At 42.2% G+C, this 20,472-nt stretch overlaps 1 protein-coding gene across 2 annotated transcripts in view; it reads right to left on the bottom strand.

Moving 5' to 3' along the window:
- Nucleotides 1-20,472, bottom strand: part of LOC115587316 (NT-3 growth factor receptor-like) — a 246,202-nt gene that overhangs the window by 204,976 nt on the left and 20,754 nt on the right. For both annotated transcript variants that reach the window (XM_030427129.1, XM_030427130.1), the window contains exon 4: nt 3,204-3,275. In XM_030427129.1, the coding sequence (XP_030282989.1) occupies nt 3,204-3,275 (72 nt within the window). The remainder of the gene's footprint in view (nt 1-3,203; nt 3,276-20,472) is intronic.

Genomic DNA, 20,472 nt, shown 5'->3' with positions numbered 1-20,472 from the left:
TTTATACAGAGTAAAGTCTCATCCAATTTATTCTGCCAATTTCAAGTTAGTTATGACACTAATTACTTAGAAATAAAAAATAAAAAAAAGAACACAACATTTTAATTTCAGGCCTTTCGAGGGCCCCCTCCTGCATTGGAGCCCTGGGTAATCAGTCCCACTTTGCCCCCCAGATTGACGCCCCTGCCAGCAAAATTGACAAGTTTACAGAAGATTACATCATCCCTCTGGAGCTGTAGTCTCTGGTTGCCTCCAGGTATAAATACATGACAAAGCACTTGAAACAGCCTCTGTGGTATTTCCCGCTACAGTAGGTATCTCCAGAACCACATTTTGCTTTGATCAAACACACACAGATACACACATGCACACACACACACGCTCACAAGGTGCAAACAATAGCAGCCACGTTGCCACAGCCAGTGTTGGGGCTCGTTACTCAAAAAAGGCATTGACGCTGCCATTGTTATCCCATCTCCCCTTGTGGGTGGCGACTAACCAATTGGTGATGGTGAAAGACACCTCAGGCCAAACCCCAACCAATCACTGTTCCATTAATGACGGCCCCTGGCCCCCCCTCCCCCCAGCCCGTTGTGTGTGATGCGTGCGACTAGTAATGTAACATAAGGAACGAGCTTGGCGAACTGTAATGTGATTACTACATTCAGAACAGTAATGTCTTACACTACTTGTTACTGAAAAAATAATGATTACAGTAACGCGTTACTTTGTACTTTGTTGGGTTACTTTGTAACGCGTTACACCCAACACTGGCTACAGTGGGCCCTTAACCCTTAGGAGTAACGATCACACCGACGTTATCAAATCACTTAACTGATTAAAAAAAAAAAAAATTATTACACCCAACGCGTTACTTTGTAACGCGTTGGGTGTAACGCGTTACCCAACACTGGCTACAGTGGGCCCTTAACCCTTAGGAGTAACGATCACACCGACGTTATCAAATCACTTAACTGATTTAAGATGATGTAGCAGCGAGCCGGAGCCTCAGTTAGTCTCGGTTCCGACTTCACATGTTGGTGCGGCCTTCAAACGATATTCCATTTTAAAATTGTGTTGATAGGCCAATTAAAATTGGAGTCACGATAAATAATGTCCGGCATGCTTTTTCGCCAACATTGCCGTCACGTTTGCTGCGCATTTGGTGCAGGAAGAGACAATAGAAACAGGCTTTTCTCACAAAAGTGTCCGCAAGCAAAAAAAACACGTTCCTATTGGTGGAAAAAGGCACCATACCAACCAATCACAAAATAGTTACATATAACTTTGTAAATCTCAAAAACGTATGCACAATTTTAGCAAACAACAATTTGTATTTGCATTCACAGTAATAAGATTTGCTCGTTAAACATATTTATGGTTTTCACAGTAAAAAAATCTTAGTTTTTCATACTCGGATTTTATGTTTTTTGTGATTTTAGGTCCATTGTGTTAATACAATGTGTCAAAATAAAAAACTGTTCAATCGCACATGTACAATCAAAAGTAATCAAAAATGGCCAATTATTATAGGCCCCTAAGGGCCAAGGCTTTCTTGTAGTGTTGTCATATTGAAAATTCTAACTTTGATATAAAAAAAACGTGATAAATATGAATACCCAATACCATGATTGTTACTATGGGAAAGAAATTCTCAATATTGGAGTCACATCATTTCTAAATTCTATTAAAGGATATGTGACGCAGCTTGTGTACTGTCAGATAAGCCCAAAAGCATCTAAATGAATTCCTTGAGGAATGTGAGCACTCCAATGGTGGCTTGTGTCAACTTGCCCTCAGAGAGGAGAGCAAAAAAGCTTTGCCGGTAGTGGTGTATCAGTACAGTGGAAAATGAGTACTGAAAAAGTTTCAAATATTCAGAACCAAGTTTTTTACAATGATCAATAATTTTGAGAGCACTAATCTCTTGTCTAATGGTGCATCTAAAGGTGTGTGTAAACAGGTTGCAGTGTAGCTTGAGAACCTATATTGAACCATTATAACTATAGATGACTATAGATTCAGATCAGCGATCTATAAAAACTGGTGAATTATAGAAATCCAGATCCCTGAAAAAAACCTTATAAACTGCTCTTCTAACTCTGTGCTCATATATGAGTGATTGATGACTACTGATTTCATGTTGCAGAAGCTTTTTACCTTTCTATGCTATGTCTTACAGTCATCACAAGGGTGGTTTACCATATACAGAATATATGCAGTCACTTTGTCAGCATACATATAGTTTTACAGACACTGGAAAATCTTTCATTGAACAAAGGCATGGTTAATGGTCCTACTTGTAAGAAAGGCTGATTTTGAGTCTTATCCCCACCTTGTTAAAGTTCCCATATTATACTCATAGAGGTCCAACAACACTGTATTCAATATGCATTGCCCCAAACCCATCTGTGGTCCTGAATTTCAGCTGTCTAAAAGTCGCTCTACTGAGAGCAGGCTGTTTGAGAGCAGCCGGCACGTTGTCATTTAAAATGAAAAGCAACCACGGTCTCCTCTGTTCTTCTGTAGCTGGGACAGAATATAGGCACTTATATTGATTTATACAACCAACAACAGAGCAATTTGCATGTCTAGCTCTGAGCGATGACATTTCAAAACACTGCTAGCTTACCGCTGGATACACCAAACTTCACCTCGGGGATGAACGCCCCCCTCTCGGATATCTGCTATCACCGCGCTGAGGAGGCTATGTTAATGACTCCTTTCGTTACATAATGACAGGAGCTGAATCTGAACCATGCAGGAATCGCTTGTTTTCTGCACTCTGGGAGTTGGCAGGCTCAGGGGGGACCCGTTTATATATGTAGATAGAGACCAGAGAAAACGTGTTTTTCATAATATGGGACCTTCAAATGATGATGCTTTGGGTCCAACTTGGCCGACCTGACCTACAATCCCAAAGCATAATTATCTAACAAGTTGAAAATGAGACTCAAAAATCAACTTTTCTTATAAATAGGCCCTTTAATCTGTATTTCACTTGAAGCATTTAATGGTTGGTTAGCTCTTTCATAGAAAACAGACATACTTTGGTTGCCTGACTAATCTATGGAATGTGAAAAAGGACCAATCCTAGCGACATATAGGACCTTTTTAGTATGATGATTGTGCTGCCAACATTAAACAGGGAACAATGCAGACATGATCTATCAGCTGTAGCTAAAAGACAAAACACAACTTACAGTTCGAAGAGCTGCAAATGTTGAAAGATCTGCCATGACAACCTGGTCAAATGAGGGTTCTTGGACAGGTTTCTGAAGGAGAGAATACAAGAGAGGACGAAATGTAAGACAAATATGAAATTCACTTCAAAATGGAAACAAGAGCTTAAAGTCACCAGTGTCATATGCCCTATGGCCATACAGGATTTTTGTTTTGTTTTTTGTTTTGTTTCTTTAGCACAAGCATTACTATAGCATCATGATAAAATGGAAAAGCTTGTTCTGGCCATGTCTATAATCATGAGCTTAATCAGATGTGAATATTAAAAAGAGAGAGAAGAAAAAGTCAGTATGTGGGAGCAGACCAGCATTACTATCAGCTGTAGGCAATCCCCCAACCACATCTTTCTCCGATCATATGACCTGGTTGATGCTGCGCTACCGCAGTGAAGCCATGGCAGTAAAAGAGGGGGGCTGAACTTGATAACTGTAGACCAGTGTTTCTCAATAGGTGGCCCTCGGGCCGGCCAAACTATTATTCCTTCACCATGTGTTTTGGTTGGGTCAGCACATGTATACCGGGACTTGTCTCCATGCCAACGACACACAGACAATGTGTTACTGCTGCGAGCGCAATTTTTCACTTTCACTTTCGTTTTTGGAGCAGGTCGCTATTAACATTTTGCCGTAGGAGCCTAGATTGCACGAAAATGGCGTGTTCCAAGTTCACTGCTAAAAGAAAATTGGACAGTGAAAATCGGCAATTCAAAGAAGAATGGACTGAAAAATGTGCATTCATTCTCCCTCCAACCAGCACAAGACCCATGTGCTTAATATGCCAGGAGACCATAGCTGTGATGAAGATTTCCAATTTGAAATGGCATTATGAGTTGAAGCATAGGAATTTTGAAGAGACATTTCCTCAAAATTCAGAGTTAAGAACAACAAAAATAAAGGCACTGAAATCGTCATATCAAACTGCAGCAGGATTCTTGTCACATCTATGACACAAAAACAAAAAGCAACAGAGTTCTTTCTTAAAGCCCGATGATGATGGTAAAATCTTGATGACAGAATATATTCTGTTTGACCACAATGATTGGGCACTGTCTGTACTTAGGCTGGTTGACTCCACAGGAGGCGGATGTATGCAGTGTAACGCCATGTTAACACCACTGTTTTGGCTGATAATTAACTTTAACAGCTCTTCTGTGAACTTAGTTACATAAACTTAACTAAACTAACTGTATAAGTGTTGTCTATATATATGCTAGGATTTGTATCTTTTTTAATACGTGTTTATACTGATATTCATTTGTCAAAATAAGAGCTGCTAAATGTGTTTCGTTGTTTCTGAAACAATGGCAATTAACATCTATTCTGAAGATGTTTAACATTAAGTTACTGCTTGTACTTGCATAAGCCTTTAAGTGAAACATACAGTCTGAGAAATATGATAACGCCCAGCTTGAAGGCAGTATGGAGATTGCTGTTAATTAGCTGTGGCAGATTTTTCAATCCTCACATATTTGTTACATTGTTTGAGAGAACTATAGGTAACTGCGTGCTTGTGGATGCAAAAATCAGTAATGCTAACATATCTCCTCAGGGATTTAAAGTGAAACTGTCACCAAAAAGCAACCAAGGCTTTATTTGTGATTGAATATGAGTCAAACCTTCGTGTAAAAACATAATTACGAGGAAAGAGGCACTTTAAAGATTTACCGTGATTTCATTTTTGGGCAAGCTCATTGTAAATGGAGTGCAGGGGCACTCTTACGCTAGCATCAAAATGTTATTTTTAAAACAATAAGAAGGCCCTACACAACATGAAACTTTGCTTGAAGTATCACCAGGGTACACAAACACGAGCACTGAGAACATTTGTACACAGATGTGTACACAGAGTTTACTAACAAAGAAGGTTTTTGGACAGCTCACGTTAGCAGTAGCATCTCCAGCACGCCGCCGTCATAGCAGACAAAAAGTGTTGATCGCCGCATATGACCTAACAGGCAGGAGAGTAATGGTGGCCCGCTCCTCAAGTCTTCCTGTTAGGTCCTTATTATGCTTTTACACGAAGGTTTGACCCATATTCAGTCCCAAATAAAGCCTCGGTTGCTTTTTAAGAGTTTCATTTTAAGCTGATATTTTTATAATTTTTTTGCTTTCTAACCCGTGGCTACACATTAGCAGGGTTTCCCCCAGAAAACTTGCTGAGCCTGGTGGTAGGTTTGAAGTGCGGCCCACCAGCGGCGTTTTTTTTTTTTTGTGACAGGGGCCTGGCACAGGCCAGCAACTGACTAATGGCAGTGCCCTATCGGTAACAGATTCATGACGTAGTAGAATTTAGAGTGGTTCCAAACTGCCTTGCATTAAATCAATGTTAAAAGTGAATTTGTATGCAATTTCGTGCTTTATGAGCAAGTAAAGACATTTAAAACCACCAATTATGGCTTCATGCTCCATATTAATGCTCAAATGCTGCAGCTATTGACAAGCCCACATCATAAAAAGAGTGCAAGCTAACTACTGGATATTTCGTAATAGATATTTCATTATGATCAATGACATATATTTACATTTGAAACAATATGGCATTGTTTACATTTGCTTCTGCTTGCTGCCATATTGATGCTGTTGCGACGGTGGAGAGACCCAATATGAGCGTTAGCACATCTTGCCTATAAGTAGTGCAAGGAGCTTCTGTGAAAAACAGTGAAATTAGCGCACTTAATATTGTTAATATTTTCATGTAGTACAAAACAAACAAAACAAAACCTACTATAATTGGTCAGGTACAGCCACCCGGTGAATTTCGGGTCCACCAACTAATTTTGATTAAATCCACTGTTTCCCATCGTGGCACAACGCGGAACAAAAGTTAACATCCATGCTACATCCATGCTAGTTGCCTCATCGACCCGTGGCTCAGCCAACGCCACACCGCTGCATTCCTGGTCATTCTTTGGCTTTTTCCTTGTGACCTCTCGTAGCCCAGTTTGCGTGTAGTGACAGTAGCTGTGGGGTATGGGGTGTTAGGGGATGAAAAAGACACCTGACCTCAGTCCCGCTTTGTGCTCACGTGTTGACCATAAGATGTTGCCATTGTCTTTCAACTTTGTTACTGATGTATATAAGCCTATTTTGAATAAATAAATAAACGATGCTGAGCCTGGCGTTGGGAAATTTAAGCCTGCGGGCCGCCAGTGGGGGAAACCCTGCATTAGTCAAGGTTGTAGGCATCCCCCGGCTCCTAGCCTATTTTATGCAGTGCCTTGATAGATTCAGACACAGTTACTTTTATTGTTTTTGTATGTATTTTAATGCATCTACTATACCTGCTATTCAAGCTCACCATAGCATGCACTACACTGTAAAAATGATAACTAGTAATTGTTTATGTCATCAAAGTTTTCAAATTAAACTGACTCAGAAATAAAGCTTTGCAATAAGCAATCAATTAAATCTTGTCTGCCCAGCAAATTTCTCTTTCCATTTCTTCATTGTTGTCTCAACTACTATTTTAAAATCAGAAAAACAAGGATTTGTAAATATAGTTGCCATCCTGTACCAGACCGCACATCATTTACAGCTGTGTATGCAGGCTGTTCCACCCCCTCTGGCCTGCACAAGTGGCTTGCAAAGATGGCACAGACCAAGAACATAGCTGGGTTTGTGATAAACATGTCATTATGATTTTAAGAACCGATGCGTATCTATAAATTATAAAAACACCCCCAGAAGTGACTACAGACTGTAACTGCTTTTTGTCTTTTATTTTTAAGGGAATCCATCCGAAACCTGTTAGTGTGCTGGTGGTGCAAATGCCCAAAACAGTGGGCAAGAATGGTCTGAGGTCCACACTGTACAAGGCATACACAGGTGCTTAATTTGTTAACTGTTTGATTGCTACTTTGTGAGAGTAAATTAAGTTTTTTTTAATGTTGTGTTTTTTATGTTTAAGTTTTTTTTTAATGTTATGACTACCATCATTATCAATTCAAGACATTTCCATTTGTGGTCCCCCGTTGGTGGAATGATCTGCCAAGTGCCACCAGAGCAGGAGATGTCCCTCTCTGTCTTCAAAAAAGTCTTGACGACGCATCTCTTCCAAGGATACCTCCTCTCCTATCACTTTTTTTTGACAACCTGACACCCATGACGCACACTTACCATGCTCTTCCCTCTTTTTCCTCCTTCCTCTCCACCTCTATCTCTTCCCTCCTCTACCACTTTCTCATCCTACCACACTTCGACTTGTACTTATAATGTAGACACTCCACTCTCCAGTACTAGCACTGACAGATAGAATTAATAAAATATACATGTAAATGTAGTTAAGCACTCATGTCTTAACTTTTCTTTTGTGTGGCCAATAATCTTGTGTATTTCTTTGCTCTTTTGTCTAGGACCACTGCCAGATCCAAATATGATGGCATCTGGAAGAAAATGATGCCAGGTACAGCCCCAGCCTCTCATGGCTGTTGTTTTGGATGGGCTTTGTGAGATGGAGCTGACAACATCTAAATTTGGGTCTGTCCCCCGTGGATCCCCCCTGTCCTATCACTGTCCACCCAAGAAGTCCAGTGACCTCATCATACACCACATGGCTCCAGAATTTCCATCCCTTCCGCTGATGCAGCACACCTTGCATTGCACCTTGCATTTCCTCCTGACATTACATTAGCTAATGCATCTCAATTCTCTTCAAGGGTCACCAGAGCTGTCCAGCAAGATAGAAGGAGAAACCCAGCAGCAGTCAAAATGTCCTGCGTGGACACAACTACGGCGACCAAGGCTGACTGCCAGTCGTTTTCGGGATGCTTGCAGTAGTAGGGCAGGTAGTGCTGAGCAGGAGTCTGCAGCTGTTCACATGATCAGAGGCTCCACAATGCAAACAGCTGTGATGAAGCGTGGTCTGCTGGTGGAGCGTGAAGTGCTGGCAAACTATGCTGAATTAATGCAATGTAATGTGTTACCAGCAGGTTTCATCATTCACCCTGACGCACCACATCTCGGGGCCAGTCCAGACGGTCCGGTGTATGACCCTATAGAGTCGCCCCCTTTTGGCCTGGTTGAGGGAAAGAGCAGCACAAAAAACGATCCTTCTCAGGTTTCTCACCTCAGGGTGCAGGAAGGCCACGCCAGTCTGAAATGTACACATAAGTACTACTGGCAGGTTCAGGGCCAACTGGCAGTCACAGGACTGGCATGGTGTGACTTTGTTACCGATACCCTATCAAATTTAACTGTGGAAAGAATTTGGCGTGATGACTCATTCGTAGCGGAAATGAAAGATAAGTTAGATATATATTACTATGGCACGTACATGAATGCATAACTTGAATTCCACTAATCTTGTCTTTACTGATCAGTTTTGCCTTCTGTTTTATTGGAAATGTTTATTGTTATTGATTGAAACAGTTGAATGTTTGTTATTGTTATTGATTGAATCAGTTCTTATTAATCAGTTATTAATCAGTTTATTAGATAAGATTAGATTCAGCTTTATTGTCATTGTGCAGAGTATAAGCACAAAGACAATGAAATGCAGTTTGCGTCTAACCAGAAGTGCAAAAAAGTAGAAAAGTGCAATGTGATATACAAAGGTGGTGCATAGGCAGGACAAGAAATATAGTGCAGTGTAGACAGTAGTATACAGTTGGTTTACAGAAGGTGGTTTAGAGTACAAACTAAATGAAGCGATGCCTGCAAGCTAGTTCAGGCAGTCAACTCGAGCTTCACTGCCATATACACACGTGATATGCTTCTCTCTCCAGACCATCTCACAAACGCACCCTCTCTATTGAGCGGGTTATTTAAACGCATGAATTTCCCTTCTCTCCCTCTGGCTCGTCAATGCTGCTGATGCTCTGCACAAGCATCATCACCCGCTCTTTCAGCGCTTTCTCAAAATCATAGACACTGCTATAATTTCTCATGCGATTGCTACCTTACCTTCTGGCTCTGCTGATCGCTATGTCTCTCACTATCTCCGACCTGGGGAGTGAGTCACCGTCCTCGGAGGAAGAAGTCGGGGTCATTCCCGAAACCCAGGCTCAGTCTGCCGAGGTTCACTCCGGGAATGAATCGGATGCCCCTCGTCTGCGCCGCAGCTCCCACACCATCCGCAAACGACTCGCCGGATGGCCAGTGCACCGCATCCTGGAGGCATTATACGCCCGCAACATCCCGGTTCCATCCGGCCTCAACCACGAAGAACTCTTCAACTACCTCCAAAGCCAAGAAAACTCCGCCATGCCCAAGAGTTCAACTCAAGTGCCGCTCATCCTCCTTCCAAAGGCAAAGCTGCGGCAAAGAGGCGCTCCGCTCCTCAACCAGACGCTCCAAGACCCGCGGCCAACATTCCCATTAAAAGACCTAAGCAGTCACAACCCGGCACCTCTAACGAAGCAGCCATCCTGTCATCTCTTCTCGAAGTGAAATCGGCACTCAATGTTATGAATTCCAGAATCCATTCCCTTGAAATCGCGAATTCCTCCGCTCATAACATTAACAACACTGGCCCATCGACTTCAACTTCTGACACCGCTCTAGCTGCCCCGCTCCCTGCCGACGTCACACCCCACAGGACTCTGGGAACTGCAGTTCCAGCTCCAACAATGGGCTCTTGGTTTCTGCCCCCTGCAGCAGCAATTCCTGATTCCCTCAGGAACCAAATTCTAACAGGTAATTATTATTAATCTTTGTCTTAGGATCTATACGTTTTAATTGAAAGAATATCATTTATTTGCAAATTCTGTCTATTAATGATTTAAGATCAGGGAGTCTTATAGGAATGTATAAATTTACATATATACAGTCTTCATATACATTCATACCCTTGCTAATTGTTGTGATTTTTTATTTTTGTGACGAAATGACTGCAGTTTTTCAAGTTTGTTTATGAGTTATATGTGACCAACGAGTGAAAGAATGACAACAATACTCAATTCAAGAAATTCTTCATTTCAGGGGTACTTTATTCATGGATTCTCAAAAATGCCATGTTCAAAATTATTCATACCCCTAACAATGTCTCAACAAAAGTGTAACCAAATGTGTTCATCTTTGTCATGTGGTCATTTTAAGATGTTTTACAATGTTAAATACAGTTTACATTGTTGAACAAATGTTAAACACTGAAAAGACAGAGTATAAAAAGAGCAGAAGTGTTATAGTCATTCTCAATTTCTGGTCATCATGGTCAAGAAGAAGGAGCTCAGTGAGGACCTACGTCAACGTCTTGTGCGTGCCCACAGTGAAGGAAAGGGTTACAAGGCCATTTCAAAGCAGTATGATGGCCCTGTGGCAACTGTCCAGAGCATCATCAATAAGCACAAGAGGTTCCATACTGTTAAAAACCTCAGCGGGCGTGGCAGGAAGCGTAAGGTGTCCCCCAAACTTGCCAGGAAAATCTGCCGAGAGGTCAACAACAACCCCCAGACCACAACCAAGGCCCTAATTGAAACACTTGACCAGGCAGGGATAAAGGTTTCACGGTCCACCATTGAGCGAGTCTTGCACAGAGGAGGTCTCCATGGACGCAGGCCTCGGAAGACACCACTGCTCAGGAAGAAACATGTGGAGGCTCGTCTGGCCTTTGCTAAAGGTCATTTGAATCAAGATCCCAGCTTTTGGTCGACCATCCTGTGGTCTGATGAGACCAAGTTGGAGTTATTTGGCCATATGGATGCTCAATATGTCTGGAGGAAGAAAGGAGAAGCATACAAACCAAAGAACACTGTGCCCACAGTCATGTACGGTGGTGGAAGCATAATGCTGTGGGGATGCTTCTCTTCCAGTGGCACAGGGAACCTCGTCAAGGTCCAAGGACTCATGAAAAAGGAGGATTACATCAGGATCCTTGACGAAAACGTGAAGGAATCTGCTCAGAAACTCCAGCTTGGTCTCAACTGGACGTACCAGCAAGACACTGGGCCTCATTCACCAATATCTTCTTAGATTCTTTCTTAAGTTGTTCTTAAGAGGTTCCTTAAGAAAACCCTACGTCAGATTCACCAACGCGTCCGTAAGCCTCAGAATTGTTCGCAGCTGTGTTCTTACATTGATGAAAGCCGCAGGAGCAATATATATGCCATTGTTTTGCGGGCCTTGGATGAAGAAATGCCATGTATAAATAGGATGGGGGGGGTTACTAATTGATGGCATGTTTCCAATTTACTTGATTTATCTTAAATCATTGGCACATTTAATTTATTTTAGAATTTAAATTCTTTGTAAATTACCAAAAATATGAAATGAATAAATAAATGAATAAATATGACAGAATTATCACTGTAATATTGCATTTTATTGAACTACACAAGAGAAGAAAACACAACCATGCCAACATTTCAGCACTGAAATGTGCGTAAGAGTACTCCTGAGTGTTCGTAGGATTTTTTCTTGCCTAAGAAAAAATCTTAGATAAGAAAACATTCATGAATGCCACAATCTTTGTAAAATCTTCGTAAGTGGGACTTAAGAACAAATTTGTTCGTAAGAACGGTTCATGAATGAGGCCCAATGATCCTAAACACACTGCCAAAGTAGTGAAGAAATGGTTCAAGGACAATGATGTCAACGTCCTAGAATGGCCAAGTCAGAGTCCTGACCTGAATCCCATCGAGAATTTATGGCATCACTTGAAGACCAGGGTGATGGCGAGGAAACCGACCAACCTGACCCAGCTTGAGGCTTTCGCAAAGGAAGAGTGGGCAAACATCCCACAGGAGACATGCAAGAAGCTTGTGGACACATACAAAAATCGTCTGGAAGCAGTCATAAAAAACAAAGGCTATGCTATCGACTATTAAGAAAGACATTGGATTAGGGTATGAATAATTTTGAACATGGCATTTTTTGAGAATCCATGAATAAAGTACCCCTGAAATGAAGAATTTCTTGAATTGAGTATTGTTGTCATTCTTTCACTCGTTGGTCACATATAACTCATAAACAAACTTGAAAAACTGCAGTCATTTCGTCACAAAAATAAAAAATCACAACAATTAGCAAGGGTATGAATAATTTTGAGGACAACTATATATATATATATATATATATATATATATATATATATATATATATATATATATATATATACATACATATATATCTGCTCTCATTTGACAGGCCAGGACGTAAATCTGGTGAAGATTCTGTTATGCGGTTCCGAATCTGCCAACAAAAGATTTGTGGATTGTGGGGATTTTTCCGTAGTTCTCAAAGATAGCGATCCAAGACTGTCAAAAACTCTAACTATGGCAGAATTCAATGTTGCCTTTGGTGTCTTAAGAGACACCATATGCGAAATATATCCACAACGCAGTGAAGAACTTGACACCTTGGTTCTCTCTTTTATGAATACCACAAATCCTTCTCTGCCAAAGCTGCCATGTACTTTCAGACATTCAATCAGAGTATGGATTGGTCCGTAGTCGACCTGCACCTAATCAGCGGACATTTTACCGGGCATAAAACTCTAGCCTGCTCTATCTGTGGTTCCCTCTCCCACACAACCTCCCTCTGTCCAAGAACCGCTTTGCAAGATCTGTCTACCCCAAAGCCTCAGCCAAAAAATTCTGTGTTATATCCGGTAAATCATCCTCCAAAGCGACAGGTATTTTTTCCTTCAGGATTCAAGACTCCTACCTGCATTAATTTCAAGGAGAATGTCTGTGCTTATCCTAATTGTAAATGTATGCATGTGTGTAGCTGGTGTGGAGACAGCCACCCACGCTCTTTGTGTCCCCGGAGGCTTCGTCCTGCAAAATCGGGGAAATAAATGAGAAGCATCCTTCGACTCCAGTGAATGTTCCAGCTCTCTCCAAAGCTCTTTCAAATCACCGTCATATCATAACAGATGCTTTGTCAATTATCTCATTACTGGGCTAGTCCAAGGATTCCTAGCAGGTCTATGCTGGCTCCCAAAAGCGACCCATGTCTTTAAGAACCTGCAGTCTGCTCTCAAGGAGCCAGAAATGGTAGATGAGCTCATAGCAAAATAGGTTAAAAAGGGCTACATGATAGGTCCATTGTCAAAATCCCCCTTTTCCATCTTCAGAGTAAGCCCAATAGGTGTCGCTACCAGGAAATATTCAAACAAAAAACGTCTCATCATTGATCTCTCAGCTCCTCATAATTCTTCCATTCCGAGTATAAATAGCTTAATCCCTTAAGAGCCTTTTTCCTTGTTCTATGCCTCTGTAGATAATGCTGTGCAGATGATTAAGTCAGCAGGGGGCGGTGCATGGCTGGGGAAAGCAGACATCGTAGATGCCTTCAAAGTCATTCCACTACATCCCTCGCAATGGCATCTTTTCGGTGTAAAATGGCGTTCCAAGTTGTACTTCTCGGTTAAATCAACCTTTAGTTGCCGCAGTAGCCCTCGCATTTTTGGCACCCTGTCAGAAGCATCATGCTGGATCCTCTACAACATCTGCAAACTCCCTTTCGTCTTGCATCTTCTAGACGATTTTTTGGTAGTTAACTTTCCCTCATCCCGCCAGCTCGCAGCATCTCCATAGTCAAAAGCCTTTTCCATGAGTTAGGTGTACCTCTTTCAGAAGAGAAAACTATAGGCCCTCGCACGCGCTTAGAATTTCTCGGGATCACCTTTGATAGCATGCTAATGCAAGCATCTCTGCCACAAGACAAGTTGACTCGCATCAGAGAAGCTATCAAATCCTGGTCTACCGCTGCTTTTTTCTCTAAAAGAGATCTTTTATCTCTATTAGGCCACCTTAACTTTGCTATGCGCATTATTCCGCAAGGTCGCTCTTTTGTATCATGCTTGCTAGAATTGGCTAATTCCGTTCAAAATCTAAGTGACATTGTAGTTTTAGACGAAGGCTGTCGTCCAGATCTGCGTTTCTGGGGCTTGTTATGCGATGAATGGAACGGCATTTCTTTCTTTTACAATGACTTTGTCGAGTCTTCAGATTCCCTCCAGTTTTTCACTGATGCGGCCCCTTCCATTGGTTTTGGGGGGTTTTACATTAACGAACGGTTCGCAGACGTCTGGCCACCTGAAATGCAGTCCCTTTGTGACGAATCAAAATCCACTGCTCTTTATGAGCTTTACCCCATCGTTGTCGCTTGTTCGCTATGGAGCAGTAGATGGACCAGGAAACAAATTATGGTGTTTTGTGACAACGTTGCTACAGTACAAATAATCAATAAGGGGCGCTCTAAAATACCAATAATTAACAGTCTTATGCGAAGCTTAACTTGGACTTGCGTTCTAAACAAATTCATTCTGCGAGCTACCTTCATTCCTGGTCATGAAAATTGTGTAGCTGATGCTCTCTCCCGCTTTAAATTTCAGGAGTTCAAAACATGTGTCCCAGGCCAAGCCCTCGGACGTGTGGTGAATATACGACCAGATCTCTCTCCTTTAATCCTCAGCACGATCTCACTCTCTCTGATTTAACCACAGAAGATCATATGTACTCTATATTTCTGAAACACTTAAAGTCTGATAGATCTCGCCAAGGCACCCAAATTATCATTGCTAAGACTAACACTTTTTAGTCCCTTCTCCTCCATGATGAAATTCCTGCAACATCGCTCTCCGACCCCTCGGTCGGCACCGCTGTTCATCACTGATGGTTGCAAACCCATGACGAGATCTTGGTTCTCCTCAAAGCTGCGCGACCTCTTTCTGAGCTGCGGTCTTTCCCACGAACACTATTCCCCTCACTCCCTGAGAATCGGCGCAGCTACAACTGCAGCTCTCCTTCTGCCTACATCGACGCTAAAATCCCTGGGCCGCTGGTCATCCTCAGCCTTCCAACACTACATCAGGCTCCACAAGAAGGAGATCTTGTCTGCACAAAAGCTCATGAGCTCCTGTACCCTCTAAATGCATCAATAAAAATTTGGTAGCTACCTCGCTGTTTAATTCATCATCGCATATCAGGTGGTTTGCTGGGTTAGCATTTATTCAGCTTAGCATGTCTTTGCAATGTGCTTACAGGAGAATTGCTGTTCACTAGATAGAATATTCCCTTCATGGCCGAGGTGCTCATGGGGAATGGCCACATGGCGGCAGTGCCAGGCCCACACATAGTAGCTTCACCAGATAGTATATTCCCCTCGTAGCCGAGATGCTCATGGGGAATGGCCACATGGCGGCGGTGCCAGGCCCACACATAGTAGCTTCACCAGATAGTATATTCCCCTCGTAGCCGAGATGCTCATGGGGAATGGCCACATGGCGGCAGTGCCAGGCCCACACATAGTAGCTTCACCAGATAGTATATTCCCCTCGTAGCCGAGATGCTCATGGGGAACGGCCACATGGCGGCGGTGCCAGGCCCACACATAGTAGATCCTCACGGCAGAAGCGTCGGGCTCCTAATCCGTGCAGTTTTGGGGGAAATATATTTAATCATCACTTCCCAATATCTCATGTAAACATATCTGCGGGGATTGGTGAGGTCAGAGCCTAGACGCCAATATCTAACTATGTTCTGCTTGTAATAAACATTTCAAACGTGAGTTGTCTGACTGAAATGAAGCGATGCCTGCGAGTTAGTTCAGGCAGTCAACTCATGTTTCACTGCCATATACACACGTGATATGCTTCTCTCTCCAGACCATCTCACAAACGCACCCTCTCTATTGAACGGGTTATTTAAACGTATGAATTTCCCTTCTCTCCCTCTGGCTCATCAGTGCTGCTGATGCTCTGTACAAGCATCATCACCTGCTCTTTCAGCCCACCACCACCCCAGCATCCACCTGCAGGCTCTGTCTAGGGGAAATATATTTAATCATCACTTCCCAATATCTCATGTAAACATATCTGCGGGGAGTGGTGAGGTCAGAGCCTAGACATCAATATCTAACTATGTTCTGCTTGTAATAAACACTTCAAACGTGAGTTGTCTGACTGAACTATAGATATGTGTTACACATACAAAAAAAAAAGAAAGGATGCATTATTTTGAACAAAATTATTTTAATTGTTCATCTAATGTTTTAGTGAAATCAGTCACGTTTCAACAGAAAAGATATTAAGAATATTACAATTACATTTAATTTGATGTTTAAGAATATGTGTGAACACATTTTTTACACATTATATATACATTATTTACATACAAAACATTAATTCATTCACTCTTCAAAACAAAAAGGTCCTTCATAATTTGCTAGAACACAGCAGTTAAGCCAGATCTGATTAACACTGCCAGTCAGTGTGAGTGGCACGGGAGAGTCCCAGATGTGGAAGGACTTCACCCTATCGATCACTCTCTCCACTATAATTCTGAGGTGGGCAATGGCTTGGGTTTGTTCCATTCCTCCTTGCTGAATTGAGCTGAACGCTTAAAAGGTGGAATGATAAGCTTAGCTCCAACGTCAGCACGGAGGTCTTGAATGAGGAACCCTTTGTCTGCCATGATATCGTCTCCTGGCTCCAGCAAGGGAAGGACTCCACTGATCCTAGTCCAGTGAACAGTATCGGTTGAAGAGAGTAGGGGGTGGTAGGTCAGTCTTTTGCAACATGGCTTCTAAGTCATGGGTGTAATCTAACGCCTCACCCAGAGCACCTGTAAAGATAAAGAAATGAAAAACCAGTCTTAACATATTTATGATACCTTTCAACACAACACAGAGCAGTAATCACATGTCGTGTCAAATTGAAATGTCGCACGAGCATCTTGCTACAGTAACGTTACATTTGAAATTCGTCAACAGGCTATGTTACAGAGTTACAGATGTAACGTTAGTTGAATTACAGACATATATATCTATAGATATAGACATATGTTGTTCAGTTAGTAATGCATTTATCAATTAACCGTACACATAGTTGACTAGCGTTAAATTAGCCTACTAAACACATTATGAACACTCTTACCTGCAGGTGGGTGTGTCACGTAGTCGTGGTCCATCCTTACTGCCTTAGCCTTACCCCCAATTTCCACTGGATACGTCTCCGCTGCGTGGCGTCTCTGCCATGCCAGCGGAGCAGATACGTTTCACTTTAGTTAATGTGTCAATCCCCAGCAGGCAGTGTTTCCCCTAGGATTTTTTTCAGCAGTGGGGGCAGGCTCTCCAGGGAGCCGTGGCGGCGTAAACAAATGACACTTGACTGCAGATTTGACTTTTATGCCCAGCATAATCCCCCTTTTTATTGAATGGCTGGCATGGAAAATGGCTTTTTAAAGGCTGAATGTAAAAATAAAAAATAATAACAAAAATACAGCAATAATATAGAAAAAAATAAAACAATAAATAATAATTTCTTGATGGGGCTGTAGAATCAGTGGCAAAGTTTGCATCTTTGTCCTGCACCATCACTTTGCTCTCGTGCTCCTTCACTCGGCTCTCCCCCTGCTGTACTCTGCTCTCCTTCACTTTGTTCCACTGCTCCTCCCTGTCTAATGTTACTTGTCTTATACGAGTTAGATAATTTACACTCACATCGCATCTGATTACAAGTGTGAACACAATTTTTACCTAACCTTCATCATTTGAGTCAGTAAAAGGCTACTGATACCTGACTGGCGTCATCTTCATCAGGTGTCTTTCTCCTCTTTGAGAAATATTTGAACAAGCTCATCTGAAAATGCAGTCAGCAGTTACATCATGGCGTGTATATGTTCGCTTAATGCTATCAATCTACTACTCCAAAGAGTAGATACTGAGCAAGATAGTTATCTAGTTTACCTCAGCACTCACGACACCCGACCCAGTGCAGGACTCTGCTGTGAAGGTGGAGATATGATGCTGCGGTGGTGTATTTGCGACAATACAAACAAAAAAAAGAAAAAAAAAGAAGAGGAGAATGTAGAGGAAACACTGCCAGCAGGTCCGCTGCGCTGCGTATCTGGTCCGTCCCAGCTCCGGCAGTCCGGCACAGATACGCAGGACTTCTATTTATGGTGGATGCCGGAGCACGACACAGCAATTCAGCTGAATTTAGCACCGAGCAGACAGGAAGTCAAGCGCCAAAATAACAAACAGCATCCGGTTGCTTTTCAAAATAAGACACTCAGTGTTGACACCAGCACACAAATCTCAAAAAAGAGACAAACGCGGGAACTCCTCTGCCTCATGAGCCAGCTGTCTACCATACTGCACCGTGGCGGACTCAAACTGCAACCGGTGGGGATTGCCGGACGGCGGATGGCGGAGCAAAACTGGATCGGAGCCGCAACGCAGTGGACAAGTATCCAGTGGAAATTGGGGTTTAGCCACCATGTCACTATCTTCACAGCATAGTTGGATAGACTGACGTTTGAAGGTTCTGTCATATACAGACTCCCTTCTCAAAGGAGCAGTAAAATTGTTCCAAGGGAATAGGCTATATTAGCAAAGTGCCGGCTGCAGACATAAGTGCTACCTCTTTTTATAGTAAACTTGTTCCCTTCCACTCTTCGGATCGCCTGTATCCATTTGGGTTTCAGGTTTGGATCCACAGGAAAAGAATGAAATGAAAGGTAGGGCTGTTTTTGGGTGGAAGACGAACAGCCTGGAACACAACAGAAGTTGCGACTCTTCAACTCTGCCATTTTCCGTATCTGCCACTAGCACGCTACAAGGACGTATTTCCGTTTCAAAAATGCGGAAGTGCGTAAAAGGCCTATTTAGTTCATGCAGCTAATTCCTCATTCCCAAGAGATGTTTTAAAGGAGTAGTTCATCCAAAAATGGAAATATATACCTCTCCAGTGCAGTTTATCAGTCCAGATAATTTTTGGGTGAGGATTGCAGTTTTCCACTTTAGCTCCCTTATTTCTGCTGAGGGGAAACAGCTGGTCATTGTTGGGTGGTGTTCCTTAGTAGAAAATACTGCAATACAAAACTCATCACAAGGTTGGTGGGTGATAGCTACAAACAATACATTTGAGTTTGTTTTCAAAATGAAGATTTCAGAATTTACAGCCTCTCCATGTCATGACATTGGCTTATGCATCTCTCTCCTGTCCAACAGTTTTAGCCCTTTTCTCACTCTTTATATTACACTTTTCTCTGATTTGTTAATATTTTCATACACTGTTTACACTAACTTGTTTACAATTCATGTAAATCACCATCCTTTTCACAAGTTCAGCTATCACTTCAGCTATGTTACCATTGCTTCATCAAATTTCTTTGGATGTCAGATTCCAGTTTATAGCTGCCCGTTTTATGCTGCCTTTTTAACATTTCAACTGCTTTTAGCCCTTATGAAGCCAATCAGCTCTCAGCTTACACATTATACTTTTGAGCTTTGGCAACACCTTTTCAGCATTCACACACATTTTCTTGAGAAAATGCTCTTTCTAGTTTGTCTTAGTTTTTCTAAGCTTTTAATAATGCATCCAGGCCTGGAATTTCATCATTTTAGGGGCAAGGCCACTTGGCCTTTTGTGTTGTCAATTATTTGAGGGCACAAAGGCCAAAAGCCAGAGCAGCAAGGCCATAAAATAAAACAATGATTTTAAGTCCACGTCCATAATGAATTTAATTTAAGGACTAAGAATGTATAAATATCTGTGAAATGAATACATAAAACAAGCTCAGGCGAGAAATTTTCAACTTTCAACTATTTATTAATTCATAAATGCATTTATTTTTATTTGATATTTATTTTTAACATATACTACAAAGTGACAGTCATTTATGCCAGGTTATGTGATTAATCAGTCACTATCGTTTGAAGATGGGGATGGAGAGTCAGGGAGAGTTTCAGTGTGTGAGCCGTCCCAGTGTGAACGGATAATCCGGAGGCGTAGAGCGAGGGCGTGTCGGTCTGACAGTCTGATAATTGCACAGGTCCTTCACTCAACTAAATACAGAGAAATGTCCCACAAAACGATGTTACATGACCAAACAAAAGTAACGTAGTAACTTTAACTGTCTTTGGCAACTTATATGAGGAAAAAAATACCAAAGCTGTACGTGGAGCAGCGTCCGTCCTCCTGTCTGTCCTCCTGTCTGTCCTCCTGACTCTTCGTCACATTTCTGCCCGAAAAACAGCGTCTGTCACCGGCAAAAAAACTTTAACTCACCGAGTGTTTGTGGTGAAAATAAATCACCACGACCGTCAGTCCTCCCGACCGAGACTTCAGGGAACACCTGGGAAACACTGACGTCGTCATCATGTCGTGTACCGTCACGCCTCTTTAGGAGCCGCAGCGCCGACTTTCTGTGTGAATTACACAGCGGTACAGCGGAGATGCTTCGCTCTGTGTGAATCACCATCGGCGGAGAATTAGCGAACCACTGCTCCGGAGTTAATGCAGAGACGCTGTGTAAAAAGGGCTACTGTCTTAACTCAGACCCGG

This window comes from Sparus aurata, chromosome 8 (genome assembly GCF_900880675.1).
Source record: "Sparus aurata chromosome 8, fSpaAur1.1, whole genome shotgun sequence".
In the NCBI taxonomy this organism is placed as follows: domain Eukaryota; kingdom Metazoa; phylum Chordata; class Actinopteri; order Spariformes; family Sparidae; genus Sparus; species Sparus aurata.
This window is presented reverse-complemented; position numbering and strand designations above follow the sequence as displayed.